The 18035-nt window shown below is 42.3% G+C and overlaps 1 protein-coding gene and 1 long non-coding RNA gene across 8 annotated transcripts in view; one reads left to right on the forward strand and one right to left on the reverse strand.

Moving 5' to 3' along the window:
• Nucleotides 1-8673: 8673 nt before the first annotated feature.
• LOC142863855 (uncharacterized) lies at nucleotides 8674-16823 on the reverse strand. The gene is made up of 2 exons (XR_012914490.1): nucleotides 16738-16823; nucleotides 8674-9031 (listed from the first exon to the last, which is right to left on the reverse strand). It is a non-coding gene; the product is annotated as an uncharacterized LOC142863855 (long non-coding RNA).
• Nucleotides 16824-17038: 215 nt separating this feature from the next.
• EDEM3 (ER degradation enhancing alpha-mannosidase like protein 3) overlaps nucleotides 17039-18035 on the forward strand; it is a 68919-nt gene continuing 67922 nt past the window's right edge. For all 7 annotated transcript variants that reach the window (XM_020284349.2, XM_020284350.2, XM_020284351.2 and 4 more), the window contains exon 1: nucleotides 17039-17420. In XM_020284349.2, coding sequence (XP_020139938.1) covers nucleotides 17260-17420 — 161 coding nt within the window. In that variant the 5' untranslated portion in view covers nucleotides 17039-17259. The remainder of the gene's footprint in view (nucleotides 17421-18035) is intronic.

An 18035-nucleotide genomic window follows, 5' to 3' on the forward strand; every position in this document is an offset into this window, starting at 1 on the left:
AGCCTGAGCAATAGAGTGAGACCCTTTCTCTACAAAAAATAAAAACTTAGGCAGAGTGGTGGCACGACCTTGTAGTCCCCGTTACTAGGGAGGCTGAGGCAGGAGGATCACTGGAGCACAGAAGTTTGGATTGCAGCTATGATGATGCCACTGCACTCTAGTCCCCAGACAACAGAGTGAGACTCTGTCTCAAACACAAAACAAAACAAATAGTAAAGTTTAGTAAACCCACAGAAATTGGAGAGACATATTTTTAAATGAAATATTTTTTCCTCTTAGTTGTATGATAGTTATCATGGGAGCAACAACTTTGTTCCTCTTCATTAAAACTGGTGACCCTTTACATTATAAATTATACATAGCTGCTATCAAGAATCTATTTTGAAAAATATTAGTTCAGAATCAACAATGTTGTAGTAAAATCCTTGACAATCAGGATGATGCATTTCATTTTGTTTTTTATCTCTTGCTATCTAAACTAAGTAATGAACTTACATGTGAAGATGTAAAGTTTGCTTTCTTCTCTTTTATTGTCTGCTTGGACCTTTGAGATTTGTTTCTCTAGGCCTTTGAGATTTGTTTCCCAGTACTTTTTTCTCTGTTGTATTTCAGGTGCATCAATAAGCTGTTAGCTACCAAGTGCTAATCTTCCTATGTCAGTCAATGCTATTTTGGATGCAAGTAACAAAACTCTACTTAAAATAGCTTATGCAAAAAGAGGAGAGTTTATTTTATGGTTATAGAAGTATCTCATGAAAACTAAAGGACCCCAAATCCATCGGGACATAATTTCTCCATCTTTCACTATGTCTGAGGCTGCCTGGTCTCCTATTTCTGTTTCTCTCTGAACATCTGCTCCATTCTCATCCCTCTGCAGTGTGTTACAGCCTTGTCTACCTTTCTGTACATAAAGAGGACTGTAAGCCGGGCGCGGTGGCTCACGCCTGTAATCCTAGCACTCTGGGAGGCTGAGGTGGGCGGATTGCTCGAGCCCAGGAGTTCAAAACCAGCCTGAGCAAGAGCGAGACCCCGTGTCTACTATAAATAGAAAGAAATTAATTGGCCAACTAATATATACAAAAAATCAGCTGGGCATGGTGGCGCATGCCTGTAGTCCCAGCTACTCGGGAGGCTGAGGCAGTAGGATTGCTTGAGCCCAGGAGTTTGAGGTTGCTGTGAGCTAGGCTGACGCCACGGCACTCACTCTAGCCTGGGCAACAAGCGAGACTCTGTCTCAAAAAAAAAAGAGGACTGTGACCACACCATAGCCATTGCATTTATTTATCCTTATTTCTCGAAACTAGCGAACACTAATCATTTAATTTCTGAATCTCTGTTCAAAATTCCTGGTCAGGTCAGGTGCAGTGGCTCACGCCTGTATTCCTAGCTCTGGGAGGGCAAGGCGGGAGGATTGCTCAAGCTCAGGAGTTCGAGACCAGCCTGAGCAAGAGCGAGACCCGGTCTTTATTAAAAATAGAAAAAATTAGACACTCAACTAAAAATGAAACAAAAAATTAGCCGGGCATGGTGGCGCATGCCTGTAGTCCCAGCTACTTGGGAGACTGAGGCAGGAGGATCACTTGAGCCCAGGAGTTTGAGGTTGCTGTGAGCTAGGCTGACGCCACGGCACCCACTCTAGCCTGGGCAACAAAGCGAGACTCTGTCTCAAAAAAAAAAAAAAATTCTTGGTTAGGTATTTATCCCTGGTCCAAATCAGCTATAGCCAGGGGGTGCGGTGACACAGTACACTTTTGGCCCAGTGTTGCCCACTTGTTTGAGCACATGACATTACCCACAGTCCTTAGCTCTGGTGGTGGGGGCTGAGGGTGTGTTGTAGGACACGTCCATTATAGCCTTGAGTTCCTCAAGATACCATTTTAGGATCTTCTGATCTAATTTACTACTTTAATTTTAGGGATAACCAAACTTAGACCCAACGAGGCAAAATAATTTGCTTAAATTACCAAGATAGTGGCTGAATATAGATTATGAATTAGGGCTGGGAAACTTGACATTTTATATCTTCAATCCAACCTGGATACCTTAGAAGAAGTATAATGGCTACCTGGCCCAAAACACAGCCCCAAATCAAGGTGTCAGCTGGGCCATGTTCCCTCTGAATGCTCTAGGGGCAAATCCTTCCTTGTCATTTCCAGCTTCTGGTGGTTTTAGCCATTCCTTGGCTTGTGACTGAATAACTCCAATATCGGCCTTAGTCTTCATGTGGCCTTCTGGTCTGGGTCCGTCTTCGATTATGGGGAGGTAAATCTTTTGGGGGGCTACCATTCAAACCATTGCAAAGGCCTTATGGAGTATCATAAGGTACTTAAAGCATCAAGAGGATGGCAAGAGGGAAGGGATAAAACAGTAATGATTTGGGATTTTTCTTCTCAGAAATGAGGGATGCAGGAATGGAAAAGAAAAAGTATTTGTATTTCAACAAAATATGGCATTCTATTATAGTTTCCAGGATGTAAAATTTACATTCCTAGATATTCCTTGGTTCATTCATCTAACACTTTCTAACAAATATTGGATTAACTAAAGAAAAGTGATGAGTGAGCAAAACTTGGGAAGAATAATATCAAACATAAAAACTAAAAATTGAGAGATAATATTGTCCTAATGGGGCAGGGCGCAGTGGCTCATGCCTGTAATCCTAGCACTCTGGGAGGCTGAGGCGGGAGGATCGCTCAAGGTCAGGAGCTCGAGACCAGTCTGAGCAAGAGTGAGACCCTGTCACTACTGAAAATACAAAGAAATTCATTGGCCAACTAAAAATATAGAAGAAATTAGCTGGGCATGATGGCGCATGCCTGTAGTCCCAGCTACTAGGGTAGCTGAGGCAGAAGGATCGTTTGAGCCCCGGAGTTTGAGGTTACTGTGAACTAGGCTGACACCATAGCACTCTAGCTCTGGCAACAGAGCGAGACTCTGTCTCAAAAATGTATATATATTGCCCTAATGGCGTCAGTCACCTGCAGAGTTAATGATCTGAAGGAGAGGGAATTAGTAGAGTGAGTATCTTGGGTAAGAGCATTCTAGGCAGAGGAAAAACCTAGAACTAAGTCCCGAAGGCAGAATTGTCCTTGGTATGTTCAAGGCACAGAAGGGAGGCCATGGGGTTAAAATGTATAAGCAGGAGGCTGGGCGCGGTGGCTCACACCTGTAATCCTAGCACTCTGGGAGGCCAAGGCAGTCGGATCACTTGAGGTCAGGAGTTCGAAACCAGCCTGAGCAAGAGTGAGACACTGTCTCTACTAAAAATAGAAACAAATTAATTGGCCAATTAAAAATATATAGAAAAATTAGCCAGGCCTGGTGGCGCATGCCTATAGTCAGTCACAGCTACTTGGGAGGCTGAGGCAGAAGGATCACTTGGGCCCAGGAGTTCAAGGTTGCTGGGAGCTAGGCTGATGCCTCGGCACTCTAGCCCGGGCAACAGAGTGAGACTCTGTCTCAAAAAAAATAAAAATGTATAAGGAGGAGATGCAGGACAAAATCCAGAGAGATAACAGACCAGGAGGTTAATTATGAAAAAGTGAAAATGTAGTTTGTCATTTCACTTGTGCACTAATCTTAGAATGAACCAAGAAATGAATCAAGTTATCTAAGTTATCTACTGCTGCATACCAAACCACCCAAGAACTTGACAGCTTAAAATAACAAATCTTTATTTCTCATAATCCTGGGTCAACTATGTGGTTGCAATTTGCTGGCAGCTTAACTGAGGTTGGAGTCTCTCTGAAGGCCTCCCTTACAAACCTAGGGTGTGGGTGTTGGTTTGGGGCTGGACCATGTTTCCAAGTGGTCACTCATCATCCAGTAGACTAGCTTAGGCTTCTTTGACCACAACAGGAGCATTTCAAGAGGCCAAAAGTGAAAGCTGAAAGGAATCTTGAAGTCAAAGCTCTTGAAACTTTCACATTGTCACTTCCATCACATCCTATCTGCCAAAGCAAATCATGAGACCAGGCCAGATTCAAATGGTGAGGATGAATCTCCACTTTCTGATGGGAGAAATGAAAAATACTGGGACCATAATTTCCCAACCTGTCACAAGTGTGCTGCTTTTTTGTGTGTAAAGACCATTCCTGACAAGAAATTGGTAGTATGGTAAGAGACAATTCACATCATAGGAATTCTGCCTCACAATCATAAAAATCATTTTTTAAAGGGCTTCTTCGTTAGCTTGTATGCCTAATGTTAAAAAAAAAGAAAAAAAAAATAAAAAAAAAATAAATAAAGGGCTTCTTCAATTTTCCCATGGTGTTTCCCAATCCTTTGATATTTAAATCACTCTCTTCTCTTCCAAAGAACCTATTGTGTCCTAAAGACAATGGTGTTACACAAAAGTGCTGTTTGAGTGCAGACTAACTTTTTTAGAGGTCAGTTCATTAGTGAATATTTTCATCTCATAATGACTCTTGCTTTCTTCCACAAACTTGTATTTGCAGAGATTTGGAGAAAGAACATTGTGATAAAAAAAAAAACTATTGACAAATGAGAATGTGCCACATATTAAGAGGGGGCAGGGATTATTCTCTTTGTCCTGGGGAGGAGCAGACCTGAGCTGGGGAAGATGGAAGCAGTTGACAGCTGTTGACCTTGCACTTTGAAAATGGAGTTAAACAGAAAGACTCAGATCACAAGGATTTATTTTAATGATGCTAGAGGAAAAAAATCTTAGAAGAAGTTGAAAGTACAAAGGCCAAATTTCTTCCCAGTGTGGGCAAGGGCTTTCTGATAGTTAGAATTGTCCACAAATGGAAGGGATCATCATGTAGAGTAGTAAGACGTCCACCACTAGAAGTTGTTCAACCCAAGGCCCATGCCCCTGGGACTGTCAGTGATTCTGCATCGATTTGGAGTGTGAGGGGACTTCGAGTGGAGAAGCTGTTGGTTTAAAACTCTATAACCTTTGGATCATGGAATAGGTCAATTAAGGTGGGAAAAAGAGATTGTCTATCCTTTCTCTTATGTAGCTAAGTTGGCACTGTCCAATAGAAATGAGTCACAATGTAATTTAAAATTTTCTAATAGGCACATTAAAAGAAGTGAAAGTAAACAGGTGAAATTAGTACTCACAGTATGTTTTATTTAACCCAATAGACCTAAAATAGTATCATTTAAATATGTGATCAATGTTAAAAATCATTGTTTTCATAACAAATTTTTGAAATTCAGTATCTTAGAAAAAAATGTACAAGTCTATTTATACTTCTGAATTAACCACATTTCAAGGGCTCAATAGCTACATATGGCCAGTGGCTGCCATATTAGACAGCACAGTTCTAGAACACGCCATTAATAAAGTCTCTAACAAAATTTCTGCAAGTAAAAACAAAATTTGATAAAGATTTGATAAATGCATGAAAATGGTTTCTTAAATCCAGATTCCCAGGTATCCTGGAGGAATAGAAGTGATGCAGAAACACTTCTACTTAACTGATATACATTCTTTCATAGTTTTCTGCTTTCTCAACAAAACCCCATATTAAATAAATTAAATAATTTTGCAAACCACTAAATTTTCTTACCAACTTCTAATAGGCTCTACCTTTCCAAAAGTAAGTAGAATAGTAAATAAAAGCCCTCTAGTACTTTTATGCCAATCTCATTATATTTCATTATTTTATTTTATTATTTTATTCCAGGAGCTCCGGCAGTTACCAATGTTATAGCTTTCGCTGTTTACTAGTTGTGTCTCATCACCTTGGGATTTAAGTACTATCAAGGGAAGCTGCCTGGCAGCATTTTCAGTAACAAATAATTTCTATGCATCTTTTACAGAGGAGAAAAAATAAGGACAGTCACAAAGATAAACTGGGTTACTTTGGCAATTGTAAAATTTCCCTAAGGCTCAGTCAAAATAACGAGGTTTTTAAATACCTCTCCAAAAAGACCCTGTTATTTATTTACAGTATTAAGGGATTCAATAGACAAACTACAGTTAATAAGCAAAATTAAAAGTAAAATGGATACGATTTTCCATATTAATCCATTTCAGAAATCTATAAACATATCAGAAATTCATATTCACGTTTTCACTGTGAGTATAATCATGACGGTAAAGACACCAAAGCAAAGGTGTGGCACTGATGACCAAATACATCCCCAGATTTGTTATCTTCTTCTCCTTTCTGGTTATAGAATTTCTGACTTTAAACCGGGAAGGTGGCGGCCTACTTAGAGCTGCCTTCCTTGCAGCTAGGCGCCACCAGTGGATGAACTCCTTTCCAATAAGATATGAGCCAAGAATGCGGTTGAATGTCCTGGTCACATCAATCATGAAGGCAGCTGCTTGCCTTCCTCCACTTTCTCTTTCCACCTTCAGGTAGGCTGGAAGGGTTATGTGATGCTGGCGAACCAGTGACTACCACGGAAATGTCCATTAGCGCACAGAATAGCAGCCCGAATTTCTGAATGACTGCGGGGGAGAGTTGCGCACCAGCCCTGAATCACCCACCTGTTTCTGAATATTGTCTGGAGAGAAATATCTTGTATCTTGTAAAAACCATTGTATTTGGAGTGTCTTTCTTCCAGCACATTGGTTTATATCATAACTAATAGCATCATTTTTTTTTTTTTTTCCTGAGACAGAGTCTCACTCTGTTGCCCCACCTAGAGTGCCGTGGCGTCAGCCTAGCTCACAGCAACCTCAAGCTCTTGGGCTCAAGCGATCCTCCTGCCTCAGCCTCCCCAGTAGCTGGGACTACAGGCATGCGCCACCATGCCCGGCTAATTTTTTCTATATATTTTTAGTTGGCCAATTAATTTCTTTCTATTTTTGGTAGAGACGGGGTCTCACCCTTGCTCAGGCTGGTCTCGAACTCCTGAGCTCAAACGATCTGCCCGCCTCAGCCTCCCAGAGTGCTAGCATTACAGGCGTGAGCCACCGCACCTGGCCAAGAATTAACTTTAATCAGAGAATTCCAGGTTGTTTACCTGGCCTTGCTGGCCTCTTCAATTGTGCTCTGGTCATTCTGTCATTGCTGCCAATCACTGTTGAGGGCCCCCTGCTGATAAGGCCTCAGGCAGTGTCAGAAGAGGCAAGGAAAGATGGAAGGCTGAAGCTTAACCTTGGTGCAGAAGCTCCAGCAAACAGTAAACATCAGAGAACGGGCCATGAAAAAACAATGAAACGATAGTCTCTGACTGGCGTAAGTACAGCGTAGACCACCAGTCATGGGACGATGCGTGACAGAAGGCTGCCTTCGCGTCACACAATACTCTTCTTAGTTCTGAAGGCCTGCTCTCTGCTGGGTCACAGGGCTGCGTGTCTGGGCCATGGTGAATGCTCAGACGAGAAAAGGCCAGCATTTCACAGCCCACACCCATCCACAGATAGCTGTGTTTATCATTTTAGGAAAAGGTCATGGCAGCAGTAAAGGATTTTGGATTTGCCTGAAAGGAATGCTCTTTGAGTGAATTTGTGCTGCCTCCAAGAGAAGTGCTTTTCAGCTAGTTCCCACAATTGACTGGCAAATCTAATTCTACACCAAAGGCTTTATTTTGATAATACACCTCAACGTAGTAAAATTTGGGTACAAAACTTTTTTCCCCTTGGGTGTTCCAGGGTAAGTATAATATAAATGGAAATGGACACCAAATTTAGTCAATATGAATGTTCTTGGGCAAACATTGTTGAAAATATAGCTCAATTTCAATATTGATTTTTATCTTCTTCCTATAATCTTCATCACATGTATAATAGATTATTGTAATCTGTCCAATTTTTTAGTGACTCATTATTACATCTTTCTTAATAATGGAGAAGACTTGTATTTCATGTTAACAGAATTTTCTTTGCCTAAATTTTGGCCACCCAATTATAATGTTTTCCCCCCTTATATCCTTATATTCAAAATAGTGTGATGAGACAGGAGGAGGCCAGGCCAGGAACGCTGGCTCTAGCTTGTTCGTACATCTGATAGACTCTGACATAATTGGAGGAGGAAGGTCCTTGGACTTCGGAAGCAATGTAGTATAGTTTAAGTGATCGTATTATTTAGTATTTAAATTGAGATATTTTTGAAAACGAAACGGGGCACTGATCAGATAGGATATCTTGACAATGATGTAAATCAAGATTGTCACAGACAAACCAGAATTTATGGTCATCCTAATATGGTAGAGACGGTCTGGACTTATAACCAGACTTTACTACCATTTCCCCGCTTTTTGACTTGCGGAAAGTGATATAACCTCTCTGTGAACTTCATTTACGACATCTGTAAAACAAGGATATAATTCTCCCATGGGGAGAGGGGAGAAAGCACCTGATATATAGAATATCCTTCATAAATACTATAACCATGATGATGCTTTCTGCAAATATACCTCAAAATTTTTCAACACGGATTGTATATATCATGTATGGATTAGGTTAAGTTACACGGAAGGTGCAGTTAGATGCCCTAATCAGAAATTCATATTCTTTGTTTTTTTTTTGAGACAGAGTCTCACTGTGTCACCCAGGCTGGAATGCAGTGGTGCAATCATAGCTCACTGTAGCCTCAAACTTCTGGGCTCAAGCGATCTTCCTGCCTCAGCCTCCCAAAGTGCTGGGGTTACAGGTGTGAGCCACCTTGCCTGGCCCAGAAATTCATATTCCAAGATGGCAGCTGGTGGTCTCATCAGGCAGAGCCCTACAGAGGTGGGTACTATAAGTACATCTCTCAATCTTGTTTTTATTAATACCAAAGATTATTCGATTTAGTATAACAAATGTCAAAAGTGAGTTTTCATGTTGAAATTAGTGATTTGTTAATCATCATAACAGATGTTACACATAGACTCTCATTGATAGAATAGTGATTTCCAAGATATGTGGTCTGGCTAAAATATTTTAGAGGCACTCCCATCCTTGCATGAACAAGTTGTAAGAAGCTAGACTATTAGGGATGGTGTGTGGGTTGAAGGACTTCCAGTTGCCCGATGCCTATTGTAACAGTGACAGAATCCTGGGTCTGGAATATGGTTTATCCGTTTCCAATGAGACTTTCATGCAAGGTCATGATTGCAGAACCTAAAAGAACAGAGACAGACTTCATCAAGCTCACAGAACAAGTATACTATCTTGCTAACAAATGTTTGTTTAATAAATATCTGTTTGTGTAACGGAAATTGGCATGAGACTTGGTTTAATTGTTAACTGGTTATGAGGTAGTTGGTGAATAATTTTCACCCCCACTTCTACAATGTGGCTGCTATGACTATCTAGTATTAATAAAAATAAGCCAGTAGTTTTGCATGATTGAACTGTTCATAACAGTTATTTCTCCTTTTTAGAGCACTAATCTCATTCAACATCTAGAAACTCTGCCTGATTCTCTTGGCCATATGAATTGAGGAAAACAAAACAAAAAACTGAGTCTTAGAGAAATAGACTTGCACAGATTGGTAAATAGCAGATCTAGGTATAGAACCCAAGTCATCTGTTTTGTTTTGTTTTTTTCCCTCTGTCCCCTTCTGTTTGACTGATTCTAAGTTCAATGCTCAAGAGTAGGCACAAAGCAAACGTGTACGCGTGTATGTGCACGTGCAGGATGAAGAGGAATAGGAAGGAAAGGGGTGTGAGGTAACACAGAAAAAAAAAAACATTAAATATTTGAGTTGGGGGGAGGCCTTGGGAACCCAGAGATTGGGCTAAAAGAAGCTCCCAAAGCCCCAAAAGAAGGGCAAAGAAGGCTCTAAAGATAATATTTGCTTAAGACCTAGTTCTGTAAATAACATAAAATCTATTAATCATTAGCAGTGGACTAACAATGGTACATTTCCATGCACAATGCAAGTGTGCTTGCCTGCCTCATTGGCTGGTGCCGAGAAAAATATGACGATCTTCAAGAGGGCAATAGTATCTAATACCCCACCTCTCAAAGTTTTAAGTATGATTATGTATATTTGGAGGTTATGTACTGATTTTAAAATATCACAGAGATTGATCTGCAAAGAAACTAAGAACTATTCTATTTTCCATCCCTGACAAATCTTCCCTACTCCTGGCTTATCATCTAAAATGCTAAAAGCCCTATTTGTAAAAAACAAACAAACAATCCTAACAAAAAGTCCCAAACTTTCAATATATTTGGAGAAGAAACAGAAATAAAGAACTATATCCTTGGCCAACCCCAGTGGCTCATGCCTATAATCCTAGCACTCTGGGAGGCAGAGGCGTGAGGATCACTCAAGGTCAGGAGTTCGAAACCAGCCTGAGCAAGAGTGAGACCCCGTCTCTACTGAAAATAGAAAGAAATTAATTGGACAACGAAAAATAGAAAAAATTAGCCAGGCATGGTAGGGCATGCCTGTAGTCCCAGCTACTCGGGAGCCTGAGGCAGAAGGATCGCTGGAGAGTAGGAGTTTGAGGTTGCTGTGAGCTAGGCTGACATCACAGCACTCTAGCCTGGGGAACAGAGTGAGATTCTGTCTCAAAACAACAACAGCAACAACAATAACAAAAATGATATCCTTACAACCTCAACCTGGAGAAGGCAAGGAAATGTTTAATTTCAAGTATTTAAGGACTGTCAGCATTTATTTCAATAGAAAGTACATCTCTGAGGTTAACAAATGATGGGGTCAGACAAATTTGGATCATTCTGTCTAATAATTATGGGATGGGGAAACAAAGCCTGAAAAGATAATACTAGGGGTGTGTATACACATACATAAACACACAATATATGTATATTGTATACATGTGTATCTATAGATCTATAGACATATATACATAACATATATACATCTATACACACAAAGGGGGCTCTTAGAAGTAAGAATGTGGGCTTTGGATTACAATTCTAGGAAGAATGTTCAATTTGGATAATAAGAAACATTAGGATCACTATAGAAAGAGCTTATATTTAATTCTTAAGTGCCCAAATGCTGGGATTATCTTTCTAGTGCTTTTTGACATGATCGTCTTTCACTTTGATCCTCAGTTTCATATATAATTAGACAATCTGTAAAACTGACTATCTTTCTAAATCCCATGGAGGTTAAAGGTAAAATGAGCTTTTGTAAAACCCAAATAAAACTGAGGAAAGTCAGACAAACAAAAAAGCTGAAAACAGTTTCTGACAATTTATCCCACAATCTTTATCATTTCAAATTTCTTACAGATGAGGCCAGTTTTTTTTTTGTTTGTTTGTTTTTTTTTGAGACAGAATCTCACTCTCTTGCCCCGGCTAGAGTGCCGTGGTGTCAGCCTCGCTCACAGCAACCTCAAACTCCTGGGCTCAAGCGATCCATCTGCCTCAGCCTCCCAAGTAGCTGGGACTACAGGCCTGACCACCATGCCTGGCTAATTTTTTCTATATATATATTTAGTTGGCCAATTACTTTATTTCTATTTTTAATAGAGGCGGGGTTTTACTCTTGCTCAGGCTGGCTTCGAACTCCTGACCTTGAGCGATTCTCCTGCCTCAGCCTCCCAGAGTGCTAGGAGTACGGGGTTAAGCCACCGCGCACGGCCAGATGAGGCGAGTTTTAATTTTAAGAGGAGAGAAAAGTACCTTGTGTTTGTGTGCATGTTCACTCTAATGTAGGGAAGAGGTTCTATAGCTCATACACGGTTTGCATGCAGAAACTGCACCTGAATTCAGTGGTCTCTTGAGGTGCAGGTCCAGGAGGGCTATATTTTTGGATGGGGCAGCCGGAAGTTACCAAGCACAGAAGTGGACAAGATTTGGAGCTGAGAATAAAACCAGGGCCATGGGTGCTGTGGTGCTGCTGCATTCATCCTTGAATCCTACTCTTGACAATGGCAACTATTCCTTTTTACCCCATAATAATGACAATATCAATAGTTACTATTTATTGAGCTCTTTCAAACTATACTAAATATTTTGCACATATCTCCTTATCTTCACATCATCCCTAGAGAAGGAAGGCATTAGAACGATTAAACCATTTAATCCTCCTAAAAACCCTGTGAGGTAGGTACCATTCTTATTCTCACTTTACAAATGAGGAAACTAAGGCACAAAGAAATTTAGTAATTTGCTTAAGGAAACATGGCTAACAAGCAGCAGAGCTGGCTCCGAGCCATTGTTCTTTGCCTCTGATACCTGTGTGGAATGTTGTTGCACAGTGCCAACTTAAAACCTTGTAGCTGTCTACGGCCATAGCACCCTGAACGTGCCCAATCTCTGTTCTCGGAAGCTAAGCAGGGTCGGGCCTGGTTAATTCTTGGATGGGAGACCACCTGGCAAAACCAGGTGCAGTAGTCTTTAGCGCTCTGGGAGGCTGAGGTGGGCAGGTTGTTTGAGCTCAGGGGTTCAAGACCAGCCTGAGCAAGAGCGAGACTCTGTCTCCACTAAAAATGGAAAGAAATTAGCTGGACAACTAAATATATATATATATATATATATATATATATATATATATATATATATATTTATATAAAATTAGCCGGGCATGGTGGCACATGCCTGTAGTCCCAGCTACTCGGGAGGCTGAGGCAGGAGGATCCCTTGAGCCAAAGAGTTTGAGGTTGCTGTGAGCTAGGGTGATGCCAGAGCAACAGAGTGAGACTCTGTTTCCATAAATAAATAAATAAGTAAATAAAACCTTGTAGCTATACTATACTGATAAGTTGATGGTGCAAAATGGGGATTTACGACAGGGATCTGAGGCAGAATGTACTTGCTCAAGAGCCACGTGACTTGGCTTTGCTTCTGATACATGAGATGAATGGAAAAGGGCTACTAAATAAGAGACGCCTAAACAAAAACAAACAAAATCCCAGCAGCACTTGGGCATAAAAACAAACAAACAAAGAAAAGAGACCCACCACAGGAGTGAGATTGAAACATGATACGGGAGCACACTCTCTAGCCTGAGAAAGCTGGTACTGCTGCCAATGAGGGGAATGAGATCATAATCTGACAGGGAAGTGATATCTGAAAATCTCAAAGCATGACTGAGAGGTGGAAAAAGCCCTGGGGACATCTTTAGGGCTAGAGAATCATTTCTACTCATTCTCTTTCTTGGAATTTGGGTCAGTCAGTCGGACACCCATGCAGGGAGTCAGTCCACAACATTCCCTGAGTACCTTTTTCATGAAGCACTCTTTCTAAGGCCACAGAGCCCCTAGTTGTGAATGTGGAATAAGTACTGTCTTTATTTAATGTTTGCCAGATTGGGTTCTTAAGAAGAAAAGTATTTTGCAGATTCCATATGGTATCAAATAATAGGAAAAGTGATTTGAAGAATGGCAAAATCACCACTCCCAAATTCCACACTAGAGGTTTAAGAGTAATTAGATCTGTAGTACTAAAGAATTCAAGTCATTTAAGGACAACTGCTGTTCTGTTGACCAGTCTTACACAGTTGGTCCCAACCTCCTGGGACTATTTCTGAGTCATAATACGAAAGTGGCGCCTCTCCTTGTGTTTGTGAATCCATATGGTTTACCCAGGGCTGCTATCCCTCCCTAAGTTCTGACACATCCAGGCAGGAAAGTGACCACACATATTTACACAAGCTACAAGGCTGTGCAAACAAACCCTTAACTGGTTAAAGGGCATTTTATAAATGTTTTTTATTTCTTATAATTTTTAATGATCTTTATACATCTAAAATCTGTTCTATATTCTTTAGAAGTTCTTATCCTTATTTTCGATAAGTACTTTCCACCAGCGTTTTTCCCCCTGTGCAATACCAAGCTCTCTCAATTAACTCCTATGTCCTTTTTATTACTGAGGGTATAGGTATTTCAAATAATAAATGTAAATTTTTCCTAGTGTCTATAAGCCACCAATTAGCTAATAATTTCTATTATTTTCATTAAGGCATTAAAAACAGGTTCTCTTTTGAAATGCACTTTGTGAGCATACTATTCTTTTACTTCCATGGGTTCTACCTTAGATATAATAAGTTTCAAAACTTTTGAGGCCACATCAGCTTTTCTACTTAGGGTGTTGCAGAGCTCAGATAAAAAATGGACTCAACCATTGGTTAGGAATTGAATTTAAGTAAGGGGAGAAAAAGATGCTTATTATTTAACAAGTCCACAAAAAATGTGTTCTGGTTTCTCACTATACCCTTTAAAAATGCAGTGTTAACTTGAAAACAAATAAATATGCCAGAAAATGGAAAACATTCAAAGCAAGTATTAGTTTTTTAGTATGCTGTTTCTTTATGATAGTTAATAGTTAATTTTGACTTCTTATAAAGATTTGAAACACCAGGAAGGAAAAGAAAACTGAGTTATTGCCAATAATCCACTCCAAATAATTGACTTGACTACATTTCTATATAACTGAAGGTCACTATTTTTCAATTTCCTTTGTTCTTAGTTTTCAAATAATGGATGATTAGTGTTTGACCTTCAGCTTGTCATGTTCTCCATGCCAGAGCCAAGATTAACTCATAGGTATTTATTTATTTAGCTAACTTCATCATTAAGGCTGCCAAAGAGGATCCAGGATGGAACTAATGTAAGATTGCAGGTCCGTAAAAAGGATAAAATTAAACATTGTACAGAAATGACCTCATGTGTTTTCACAGCATCCATGTAAATAGATAAAAGGATTATATTATTCCCACTGTATAGATAAGGGTACTGAAGGAATAAGGAAACAAGTATATTCAACATTTATTCAGCATCTATAGCAGAAGAGGTGCAGCTTTGGAATATACCTATGCTATGGTTTGAGTGTGTCCCCCAGAATTTATGTGTTGTTAATTTGGTCCCTGGTGTGGTGGTATTGAGGGTGGGACCTTTAAGAGGTTAGTAGGTCATTAAGAGGCCACTCTCCCAGGTCTGGGTGGAATTCTTACTAGAGTGAGTTCTCACTCAAGATTGGATTATTTATCTGGAGAGTGGGTCGTTATGATGCAAGGTCGCCCCTTGTATTTTGCCTCTTTCACATGTGCTTGCTTCTCCACCATGCTATGACACAGCACGAGACCATCACCAGAGCTGACCAGATACTGGTGCCATACTCTTGGACATTCCAGCCTCTAAAACTATAAGAAATAAACTTCTTTATAAATTACTCAGTCTTGAGTATTTAGTTATAGCAACAGAAAACATACAAAGACAATCTAAACATAAGCTAAAGTCAATATCCATCAAGTGGTCAAAATCTAGTGGACAAGCAGATAATGAAAAATGCAATAATAAAGACACAGAATGAAATGGAGGAATAGGAGAGAGGGTAACTTCTGTTGACTGGAAGATTTTGGACGGGTTTTGTGGAGACGGAATCTGAACCAAGCCTTAATAGGTAGTGAGTATTCTACAAAGATGGTGGGGTAGCAGAAGAAAACGTATGAACAAAGGCACAGAATGAGAATTTATTTAGTTCTCACATAGGATTTGAGGGCAGGGCAGGGCAGAATAGAAGAGAGAGAGGAAGTGTCCAGATCTGGAGTTTGCAGATATCTTTGATACCAATTCTGATAGTCATGTAGAGGAAGGAGTAGGGTAGCAGGGAAATCACCCTAGAAGGCCATCGCAATGGTTCAGGAAAGAGGTACTGAAGGCTTGACCAGAGCAGAAGTAGGAGTAGAAGGAAAAGTAATGATTTTAAAGAGAACAGAGGTGGAATGTACATATTAATAATCTGGCAACTGATTGGACACAAACCATGAATAAAAAAGATGAAGTGAAGATAATTCTGATGCATTAATTTGAATCAGAGAACACAGTACACTTGGGCCAGACATATGTAAAATTTTACTAGGGAGGAGGTCAAAATGTGGGTCTAATGATGAGGACAGATAGTGATTTAGAAATCAACCATAGAGATATGATCCATATGAGAAGAAATCACCAAGAATAATTACAGTACAAGAGAGAAAAAGGAAAAAAAGAAAACCTTAAGGAAACACCTGCATTTTAATAGAGTGGAAAGGAGGAGTGAAAGAAGAAGGGTTATTGATGCAGCCCAATGGTCAGTCAGAGGGGTAAGAGGATAAGAGAATTGGAGGTAAGGTGATAGAAGTCATGGAAGAAAAGTTCCCAGAAAGAGAGCTGAATGCTGCTGAGGGGTAAGTAAGCGATTTATTGTGGCCATAGAGGTTACATCCAAGCTCCTAACCTCCGTACCTACCTATTGAATTATCACACAGGAAAACCAATGTGGTTTTTCAAGAGAAAAACCATCGGTTTTTGCCGATGGACTGGGACTCAGTCATCAAAACTCATTGCAAATTCCGATCTCCTTCATGAAACGTTCTTTGCAGCCCACAGAACTCTCCTCACATTGAGCTTTTAAGATACCTATAATTAACAGGCCTCACATGCTCTCCTTCATCCTTGCAGTACAGCGCAGCGGTTAAATGCAAGGGCTTCCGCAGACGCCGGCTGGAGTCTAATCCAGCGGTGTGCCGAGGGCTTGTTAACTGTCTCCAAGCCTTGGCTTCCTTGTCTGCAAAAGGGGGATGGTGCTACTTGCTCATTAGAGTTGATAAACCCTCAGCACAACGCCATCTAAGGCTCAGTTCATGTTGCTGTTAGTGTGTTTTGTAATTTCCCCGAGGGCAGAGGACTACTCCAACACTATTCCCCAAGGCAAGCAGCTCCGACTTGGGGACAGGCGCCTCAGTCAGCCAGCCCTCGGGGAAACGTCCTTCGCAGGAAGGGGGATAAATAGCTGGCAGTTCTCCCGGGACTCGGCAGCTCACCGAGGGAGGGTAGGCTGCAGGGCACCGGGGAGCGGGAGCCCGGCAACCGCCCGTGACCCTCGGAGGACCACACGTCCCAGGGTGCAGCGCGCCTACCGGGCAGCTCTATAGCGAGGAGGTTCCGCGTTGGCCGGCGGGAGCGCCGGGAGGGAGCGGTGCACCCTGGGACTGGTAGTCCTCAGGTGGCCACCCCGCGGATCGGAGGAGGGTGGAAGCGAGAGATCCCTCCCCAGTCCCGCCTTTTGTCCACGTCTCACTTCTCCTGGCCAATGCCCTCTCCTGTCGCCGCAGCCAACCCCTCTCCGACGTGATCCCCATTGGTCCTGAGGCTCGAGGACTGCGGCCCTACCCGGAAGTAGCGTTGGGGGAGGCGGTTTCCTAGACTACGACACCGGAAAGCTGGGGGAGGTGCTCCCGGCCTTTGAGGGCGGAGGGCGGTGGCAGCGCTGGCGCTGGGGACGGGCTCGGTGGCTCCGGGAAATAGTTTGGCGCCGGCGGCTGCCCGCGTTACTCCACATCCCGCCCTCGGCACGGCCAGCAGCCCCCTCGCCACCGGCGTCCGGCAATGTGGCCCACCGACCGGGCGTAGCAGCTGCGCGTGCGCGGAACCGGGGGGCCATGAGCGAAGCCGGCGGCTGCCGGGGCTGTGGGTCCCCGGTCCCCCAGCGAACGCCATGGAGCCTGGTGGCGGCGACGACCGCGCTCTGCCTGGTGTCGGCCACGTCCGTGTGGACGGCGGGGGCCGAGCCCATGAGTAGGGAGGAGAAACAGAAGCTTGGGTAAGGGCGCTTGGCAGCCTGGGGTGGGTTTCCCGGTGAGGCTTGACCACGGGCGAGGTGGCTGTCATTACGACCCGGGCGCGCACTGGCCTCTCCTGTCGCGGCTGTTGCCGCGCGAGAACCCTGGAAGGGTGGACAGGGGCTGGGAAGGTGGAGGCCGCGGCTCGCGACGTGACCCCAAGGGCCTGTCGGGTTGTCGCCTGGGCGGTCGGTGTCATGTGCGGGCCCCTGAGCCCAGCCGCGGTGTGTCAACGCGGCTGCCATGCCATGTCAGTGGCCCGCGAAGGGGGCTACATCCCGGGTCGCTGCGCGCGAGAGTCCTGTGGTTGCCTTTTGATGGAGGGGTGCTTAGATTTCTCGCAAAAGAGAGCGCTCCGCTGGGAAAATGTTGCCAGTCTCACAGTAAAGAAATGTGTTTACACCTGTTACGGAAAAGGGGGCGTTCATTGGAACTTAAACTTCTCACGTTTTACTGTTTCCTTGGAGTGTTTTCTTGCACTGCTCTTTCATAACAGGACAGAATAATTGGTGTTATTCAAATCCCCAGTGAAGTATACCTACTCACTTTACTCAGCAGTTTTATCAATCTTGAAAGTGTCATCAAATAATCAGTCA

Source organism: Microcebus murinus, chromosome 23 (genome assembly GCF_040939455.1).
Source record: "Microcebus murinus isolate Inina chromosome 23, M.murinus_Inina_mat1.0, whole genome shotgun sequence".
Taxonomy (NCBI): Eukaryota; Metazoa; Chordata; class Mammalia; order Primates; family Cheirogaleidae; genus Microcebus; species Microcebus murinus.